The sequence below is a fragment of the Strongylocentrotus purpuratus genome, unplaced genomic scaffold (genome assembly GCF_000002235.5).
Source record: "Strongylocentrotus purpuratus isolate Spur 01 unplaced genomic scaffold, Spur_5.0 spur5_scaffold_20, whole genome shotgun sequence".
NCBI classification, from domain to species: Eukaryota; Metazoa; Echinodermata; class Echinoidea; order Camarodonta; family Strongylocentrotidae; genus Strongylocentrotus; species Strongylocentrotus purpuratus.
The window spans coordinates 45,770,875-45,780,414 of NW_022145606.1; the positions used below are offsets into that span (position 1 = coordinate 45,770,875).

Consider the following 9,540-nt stretch of genomic DNA (forward strand, 5'->3'; position numbering starts at 1 on the left):
ATGACTCGTTATCGAGATATGATACTGACCTGATTTTTACAAAATGGCGCCTGGATGACGTCACGATGACCCCATGAACTTGAAAAAGGTTTCGGGAACTTCATATCATAGGGCCTGATGACTAGCAGAAATTTGAAGGAAATTGACCAGGTCGAGTTCGAGTAAACGTATACACAAAAAAAGTGTACGGAATAAATAAAAATAAATAAAGAATAAAGAATAAAGAAAGAAAATTCTAACGAACTCAATAGGTGATCTGTCATCGACAGACCACCTAATAAAGAATAAAGAATAAAGAAAGAAAATTCTAACGAAATCAATAGGTGATCTGTCATCGACAGACCACCTAATTAAATGTCTTGATAAAGACTATAGCCCTGATTTCTTTACCACGATAATTACTCTTTGGCTGCGTATCGAAGCAACAAGATCACGCAGGTCTAGCTCACACACAGGAGAGCGAATATTTAGGAGAATCGCGAAAGTTCAAAAAAATATTTGGCCTTTAATTGTTTGTGTCAGCCGTGCCCTCGTCTCGCTGCTAGCCAGAAGGTACCCGGGGAAGGTACATGTGATAAAGTACTGCATGTACGTGTAGCATTGGATGTCAACTCCGCGCTTCTGCCATCAATGCACGTTTCGTGTATAGCATGTACTTAGTCATTGTACCCTTAGGCTGGATGGTGTAGCATGTTTTTCACGTCGCTGTGCGATTCACACGATTGCACATATACAATCACATGATATTAAACCAAAAGGTCTATGAACTGACGGCCCAAACTGTGCATATAGGGGTGTAATGAAAGGAATGACATGTCATATTCTCGAGTTGAAATGCAGTAGTCGCAGCAGAGAATTGTGAGTGGAATGATGCAACGTTTTATTGAGATAAAATGGACATTACTATTACAATACTAATAGTAAATACGCACCGGCTTGTTATCTACAGGAGCATACATGTAACTTGTAAGCTTTAATTCATCGTGGAGAAGTTTGTAGCATCTCTAACATTGACGTTACTGATGAAAAAGCAATGAAGAACAAGTCCGACTCGGTGGATGGAGGCTGGGCCTGGTGTGTTCTTCTTGCAACTTTCACAAATCAGCTACTCTATGCTGGGGCTGTCCCTTTAGTTGGGATATACTTGGTTGAATGGCAGGAATATTTTGGAGTTGGAGCAGGGTCTTTATCTTTCATTGCCACTGAACTTACCTTGGGTTTACCTGCTATTGGTAATTATTATTAGTCCTCTTTTCTCAATGAGTATTAATATGTTCATGAAAAATTGGAACTTATTTATTTAAAGATGTGTTCATGTACTTGAAACAAGATCTTAGTGAATTAACGTAAACGCTTCTTTCAGAACTAACTCACCACGCTATGAACTGCATTATTAAGATAACAAATGGATAGTGCCAATAGAAATGTATTTGACTTGCACTAGCTTTCTACCATTTTAGTAATTAATCGAAGTTTGGCTTTTGGAATTAGATACTATATTAAAGGGTAGGTACAGGGAATTAGTGACCCTTAAGCACATTTACATAATTTGTTTAAACATGAAAAATGTTACACATACAGAAAGTTTTGTATTCTCTTCAGTAACTTCTCTTTATTTGGTAACAAAATTGTGGGCATGATGTAACTGATTAATAAGATAACAATGATTAATGACGTCAGCATTAATTAAAAGTCTCTCATAACCTTCATATGCGGGTAATAACGGACAGTTCCAAATCAAGACATTTTAAATACAATTTGAATGAAAATGGGATTTGAAAGAGTTATATGCAGCCAATGAACTTACTGTAATTTTGAGACGATTCTAAAACAATGTGGCCCAAAATATTTCTGTATATGGACATTTAACCAACCAACATAGGGTCATTGATTGTCCTCGGTACACTCTACATTCACAACAAACAACCCCCATTTCTCTCTCTTCAAACTTCTCTCCTTCTTTTTTTCTTTTAACCTTCCCTTTTGTCTCGTCTAGCATGTACTTGTATGATGATTATTGTTGTCTCGCCGAAATCTGACTCTCTTAATTTTCATTAATGTATTATGTGAAATTAGGAATAATATGTTTATTTAATTATGATCATTTCATTCCCTGCTCTCTCTCTCTCTCTCTCTCTTCCTTTCTCTCTTTGTACCTCCCCTTTTCTCTCATCCTCTCTCTCTCTACTCCTTCGCTTTATCACTCTCACTTTCATGAGCCATATACATTAATCAAAACAAACATTGAAGAATCCAATTCAGTGTTCTTTCGTGATGCATAAGAATGAAAGTACATTGAAAGGTGAAATAATAAATTGAAGAGCAATGATGAATCATTTCTTTGACGTTGATTGATTGAATAAAAAAAAATGAAACAATATGGTCTGAGGGTCATATATCTTCGAATATTTGAAAGTTTCATCCACCATCGTGTTGTTGAACACTATTTGCAATTTAATTTTAATGCGGTGACGTGTCGGTTACGAGCAGAAGGTCATATCAGGCTTCTATATTTTATAATACTATCAACAGATATCTGGATAGAGACACTTCGTCACATCAAGCTACGAGAAAGTATATCATCATCTGACAGAATTCTACTCGAACACCGCATCGAAATTATTTTCACCCTTTTTTCTTCTTCTTTTTTGGTCCCTTTTAGCTCTCCTTTTTCCTTTGCCTTCGTTCTCTCTCTCTTTTTTTTTAACGGGGGCGGGGGGAGGCAAAGGCCTTTTGCCCCACCCCCGATCTCCTTCTTCCCCCTTTTCTTTTCTTCTTCCTCTTCTTTCTTTCCCTTTCTCTCCTCTTTCCCTTTCCCTCTTTTCCTTCTCTCTCTCTCTCTCTTTTGGGGAAGGGAGGGAGGGGTGGGGGGGGGGGGGGGGGGGCAAGGCCCGCTCACCCCCGCTGGATCCGCGCCTGCATCTACCTTATATCTACTAACGTTAGACCCTAATAATGGATCTAGAAGATTGATTGCAGGTCTCAGTGACGGGTAAACTTTTTTTTCTCAATTACTTGGTCTAACCATGAAAACCGTCTAATTTTACTTTAGATTTTCAAACAGTAACAGTTACGACCTAAATTAGGCCTAAGGCCAAGGGCTGTACTCTACATTTTAATAACAAATTAACGTTAACGTTAGACTTAACTTAAACTGTTGTTTCTCTGTGATACAAGTGGGAAAGGAACACTTTTTTTTCCAAAAAAAATAAATCTTTCCCCTTCCCCCTTTTTTTCCAAGGGGGGGGGGGGGGCCGGGAAAATTGCAACTGATATCCTCCTTCTTTTCTTTACTTCTTCCTTAATTTTCCTTCCCTTTATCTCCTCTTCAGTGACTGGTCCCTCAGAAACTAGTGCTAATCCAGTCACAGAGAAATCATGATTTCAACTGATGCCTGTCAGTGCATTGTAAATTTGATTTTTCTTCAAATTTCATTTAAAAATCTTTTCATATTTGATAAATATGGTGCATTGGCATATGGGCTATGGTTGGAGCGTTGGATGCGTTGAACAGCGTTGGTGTATTATGTGGATTTATCATATTCATATTCTGAATATTTTCAGCAAATTGAATAATATTGAAAAGGATGCAATTCATAGTTGTACTCGATAATTCTCACTTAACATATTCTCTCTCTCTCTCTCTCCCTGTCTTGCATAAAGAAAATATGAAAATAATATTTTGCCTTGATTAAGAAAAATTGAAAATTTTATCAGTATTAAACAGGGAGAAGGAAAGGGGAGGAAATTAATCAAAACAAACATTGAAGAATCCAATTCAGTGTTCTTTCGTGATGCATAAGAATGAAAGTACATTAAAAGGTGAAATAATAAATTGAAGAGCGATGATAAATCAATTCTTTGACGTTGATTGATTGAATAAAAAATAATGAAACAATATGGTCTGAGGGTCATATATCTTCGAATATTAGAAAGTTTTATCCACCATCGTGTTGTTGAACAATATTTGCAATTTAATTTTAATGCGGTGACTTGTCGGTTACGAGCAGAAGGTCATATCAGGCTTCTATATTTTATAATACTATCAACAGATATCTGGATAGAGACACTTCGTCACATCAAGCTACGAGAAAGTATATCATCATCTCACAGAATTCTACTCGAACACCGCATCGAAATTCTTTTCACCTTTTTTTTTCTTCTTCCTCTTTTTTCCTTCCCTTTATCTCCTCTTTTCCTTTTTTCTTTCCATTTCCTTCCTTCCTTCTCTGTTATTTTGTTTTATTGGGGGGGGGGGGGAGGCAACAGCCTGGGAGGCAAGGCCCTTTCGCCCCCGATCTCCTTCCCCTTTTCTTTTCTTCTTCCTCTTCTTTCTTTCCCTTTCTCTCCTCTTTTCCTTTCTCTCTTTTCCTTCCCTCTCTCTTTCTCTCTCTCTTTTGCGGGGGGGGGGGGGGGGGGGGGGCAAGTCCCGCTCACCCCCGCTGGATCCGCGCCTGCATCTACCTTATATCTACTAACGTTAGACCCTAATAATGGATCTAGAAGATTGATTGACCTGGTCTCAGTGACGGGTAAACTTTTTTTTCTCAATTACTTGGTCTAACCATGAAAACAGTCTAATTTTACTTTAGATTTTCAAACAGTAACAGTTACGACCTAAATTAGGCCTAAGGCCAAGGGCTGTACTCCACATTTTAATAACAAATTAACGTTAACGTTAGACTTAACTTAAACTGTTGTTTCTCTGTGATACAAGTGGGAAAGGAACACTTCTTTTTTCAAAAAAAAAAGAAAGAAGAAAATTCCCCCTTTTTTCCCCTTCTTTTTTCTCAGGGGGGGGGGGGGGGGGAGGGCTATGTAACAAGTAAATTTCTAAGAGGGAGAATGCCGACATAAATAAATGATAATGATAAAATACCAAGGAATTTAGGAGTTTCATGGGTACCAATCCAAAGGAAATTTGTATTAAAATAAGAGCCCCCGTCAGCACTAAAAGAGCCCCCGTGAGAAGGTTCACGGGGGCTATTTTTTTTGGAAGAGCCCCCGTGGACAAAAATTTAATTTGAGCCCTGGTAAAGGTACACAATAATTGACAAAGAAAGAACAAATTGAGTGAAGTGAAGAAAAAGAAGGAAATTTTGGCTGCACAGTGTATTCGTAGTCTGTGGCTAAACCAACTCTTAATATGACCCTTTATGTTTAGGGTTAGTGTGTTTGAATGTTAGGATTTAGGTTAGGGGTTAAATTTAGGGTTAGAATTAGGTTTAGTTTTCATCAGAAGAATTGGATACAGACCCAATAGATCGTAAGACCTGTGGGATGTGGGAATTAAGAGACGGAACCTTGGTATTACATCGTAAGACTAGCGGAATACCTGCTTTTAGTGGTAGTGAATGATTTACAAGAGGGCATCACAATCACACACTGTTTCCCAAAGATGAACTGCCATTATCGCATTTTGTACTATGAATACACAATTCTGTTTCTTTGCCAGGTTTCCTCGCAGGGGCGTTATGTCAACGCTTTGGATGCCGTCTTGTGATGATTTTTGGTGGTGTTATTGGTATGATTTCTACTTTCTTTGCTTCATTCTCAACACAACTCTGGCATCTCCACATTTATAGCACACTCGCAGGTAAATAATCTACAAATTTCGTTTTTAGAATTCCATGCTCCGAGCCGCGCTTCCACTGCGGTTTCGTTTGTTGGAAGTAATTTTTGGAATATGCTTCCTACTGATCTAAGAATTGAGAGATCAAGAACCTCTTTTCGTAAAAAACTTACAAAATTACTCTTAAGTGAAAACCACGAATCATATCCTCGTAACTATATAGTTGTACATAGTAACCAGTCTCATTTTAATATTATACACAAATCTTATTTATAAGATTTGGAAACCCATCATGTATTTTTAAATTAACTTTATTTTAGGCTTTAGATAACGAGAGTCCCCCCCCCCCACTCCGAGAACGGACGGACCGCATGCGTGTTACCAAAATGTCCTTTCGTAACAAAAGAAAAAGGTCGACCCGTATTGACTTTACACACCGGACTTTTGTTGAAAGGGGGGGGGGGGGGGAGGTGCTGAAAAAGGCTCGTATAACAAAAGAAAAAGGTCGACCCGTATTGACTTTACACACCGGACTTTTGCTGAAAAGGGGGGGGGGGGTCGATTGGAACACGCATATGCGTACCCTAAATAATACTGAGTGGGGGGGGGGGGGGGGGCGGGGGGGCCGGGCGAGAGTCAGACTCGACTAGCACATGTGCTATTTTTGACTCTATTTTACCATCGATCACAAAATCATTGTAAATAGTAATTTATTGTTTTACTCTTGAAGAAAAGTTTACTTTATATTTGTGATAATGTACATGTATATCGCTGTAGAACATGTATTTTTTATAATTCATGTCAAGCATTTATGTTATATTGACATTGTCATTGTACATTTATCTTTTGTTTCAATGTTTTCAATGGTGGTGAATAAATAAATTCAATTCAATTCAAAAGGAAAGCGGCTTGATAACACTCCTTTCTCTCACCTTCCTGGTGGAGCGTAGGGACAATGCGAACACCTATAGCGACAAACCGCTATTGGGAGGGGGGGGGGTCGGAATATCGCTATTGGTCTCGGGACGAAGGGACAAGTAGACGAGATGTCACCGTCTCAGCAAGAGGAGAAGGCAAGTTAAGCCATGATCATCAAATAAACTTACTAAAACAACGAGAAGCAATTAAGGTCCCGAGAAATGGATCTTTATCGTAGAGCTCTATATAGGAGCGAATTTGACAAGAATCGTTATTTCTTGCCAAACAGAAGTCAATTTTTAGAGAAAAGTTGTCGTTTTGGGGGTCAGTTAAAAAATTTGTTTACTGAACGTATCCATTTGAATGAATTTTTCCCTCTATATTGTATATCACGTCTGAGATAAAGACAATTAGCCTTAATAATTTCTTCATTTTGTTCTTGGATCTTTTATATAGGTGTGTTTTACGGCGCCGCATACTTTCCCAGTGCAATCGTGATACGTTTTTATTTCAAGAAACGGCTTGGATTTGCTAATGGGATAACATATGCTGGTGTGGGAGCTGGTTTCTTTGTGATGTCTCCCTTGCTAGAGACACTTTGCTCGGAGTATGGATGGAAAGGTGCACTGATGATTCAGTCTGCTATCAATGCAAATTTCATTGCCCTTGGAATGATCTTACGACGGACTAACATGGAACAGACGATCATGACTGCATACAGATCAAAGCCGTTAACAGCCAGTCATCAAGTCTCGGATGCCAATGACTTGTCAAGGGCCGAGTCATTGTGCAAAAGGATCTTACGAAATATCGACGAGACCTTTGCCATCTCTCATCTGGTCAAGAATGCATATTTCATTACCTTATGTCTGGTGTCAATCCTATCTTTCGCCAGTCATATATCCGTGCTAATCTATACAGCGCCGAAGCTGGTCGGGGACCTTGGTCTCTCAAAGACCACGGCCAGTCTGGTGATGTCGGTATACGGGATCTCCAGTCTTCTTGCGAGAGTTCTCCACGGGTTTCTTCTTGATTTTAAATGGATCAGCACCACCAACCTGTACATTCTATCGCTGCTCATAGCAGGAATCCAACCATTGTTCAACCCTCTGGTCACCTCGACTGCGGGACAGTTTGCGTTGATAGTCGTCTACGGTATCGGTGCCGGAATGATGATACCCATGACGATGCTAGTCTGTAGAAAGTACGTTGCGATTAACATTGTTTCCAGTGCCATTGGACTGCTCATTACAGTAGGAGGAGTAGGAAATATTCTTGGCACACAGTTAATGGGTACGTATCATGCTCCTAGTGTGTCTTTCACAAAGACTAAGGTCGAATTTAAGTTGGACTCAAGTATGGCAGGCCTTTCATACAACTGGTTGTTGTCACCATTGGTCTCTCAATTATGATATTTAGATAATAACTTGACACGGAGCACTTGTCGCAGGAACAAGTTTCCTACAGCCCACTTGGTGATTTATCCCAAAGGAACCAACCAGACATCATCACTAATCGATGACGTCGTGTTCCAATTGGTAACATGATTGTCAATTTCACAGTTTCTTAAGGAAAATAAGCATGCTTAAGTGTAAAGGGTGGATCCATATTAACATTACTGGAACAAATATCTTCCTTTTGAGCCTAAAGAAGGTAAAGAATCCACCCACAAGAAAACAAATCAATGAAAAGTGTAGTACAAAAATAGTTAAGCATCCTCTTAGCGAAGCATAGTACGATTATGTTCTTGCCCCATTTCTCTTACAATTACAGGACAATTGTCTGATGCCACGGGTTCTTATGCAGTTCCGTTTTACGTGTGTGGTTCTTTCTATTGGTTGTCGGCCATAGCAATGGCGTTGATCACCAAGTGTAAACGATTCAAAGACGGCAATCAGCATGATATAGCCGAAGCCATTCCGGACGTAGCTGCAACACAGACTGACTTTGATGATATCCCTAAAGACACCTCGAAGGCCACGACCGGTACAGGTTATCATCAAGTTCCTGGAGATATACAGGAAGGATCGGATAATTGGGAATCCGCAGTGTAGAGCACATAGTATCAAAAGGAGCTCTTTTAGTATGTTGTAGTACATGTAAATGCAGTATACATGTACTAACACAGGACTACATGATTTTGAAAGACTGGCAAATATATTTATATATATATATATATATTCTCTGAAATATATTTTCATAACTTTTCACTTGGTTAAAGGACCAATATTGACAGTATTAAATTGATCATTGTGCAGTGTTGTAATCATCAATATTGTTATCGATTTTGGGGAAAAAATTACTCAGAATATCTCGGTTTTAAATAATGATAAGTGTTTCACACATTGATCTTGTCTTGCTCATAATTTGTAATCACGCTGCCAACAGAAAAGTTAACATTCACCCAAAAACAGATAATAACTTTACTTATATAGAATTACATATGTTTATGAATATCACTGATCTCTGTGTAATTAAGTTGTTTGATTTAGGTACTGATCCAAATACTATCCTTCTCTTGTGTAGCTACTTGGAGAACAGATCTCACTGTGTACGTTTAGGATCTACCTTTAGTGGGCCCCTGCCTGTTACATGTGGAGTACCGCAAGGTACGAGGCTCGGTCCCATTCTTTTCCTAATCATGATAAATGATGTTGCAACCTCTACTCCTCTGAGATGGAAATATGTTGATGATTTGAGTGTCGCTGAAATCAGACACAAATCTCAACCCTCCGTATTGCAAGATCATTTATCTTTGATCACCGAGTGTTCTGTTGATAATCAGATGACCCCTAAGCCTGAGAAGTGTAAGGTATTACATATCTCTTTCCTTCGGAACCAGATTGTTATGCCCGAAGTTAGCATCAGTGACTCTGTCCTTCAGCCTACTGAGTTTGTTAAGTTATTGGGAGTGCACTTACAGTCTGATATGAAATGGGATAGACAAGTCGAGAATGCTGTCAAACAAGCATCACGACGTTTTTACATCCTTTGTGTTCTTAGAAAACACAAAGCTCCACTAGAGGATTTGGTTGCTATTTATATTATGT

The 9,540-nt window shown here is 38.9% G+C and overlaps 1 protein-coding gene across 1 annotated transcript; it reads left to right on the plus strand.

Annotated features, from left to right (window-relative positions):
* The first annotated feature begins 419 nt into the window (after positions 1-419).
* On the plus strand, positions 420-8,756 carry LOC115927488 (monocarboxylate transporter 13-like). The gene is made up of 4 exons (XM_030993487.1): positions 420-1,232; positions 5,456-5,596; positions 6,947-7,783; positions 8,264-8,756. The coding sequence occupies exons 1-4, from the start codon at positions 1,034-1,036 to the stop codon at positions 8,542-8,544; spliced, it is 1,458 nt and encodes a 485-aa protein (XP_030849347.1). The 5' UTR covers positions 420-1,033; the 3' UTR covers positions 8,545-8,756.
* The last annotated feature ends 784 nt before the right edge of the window (positions 8,757-9,540 follow it).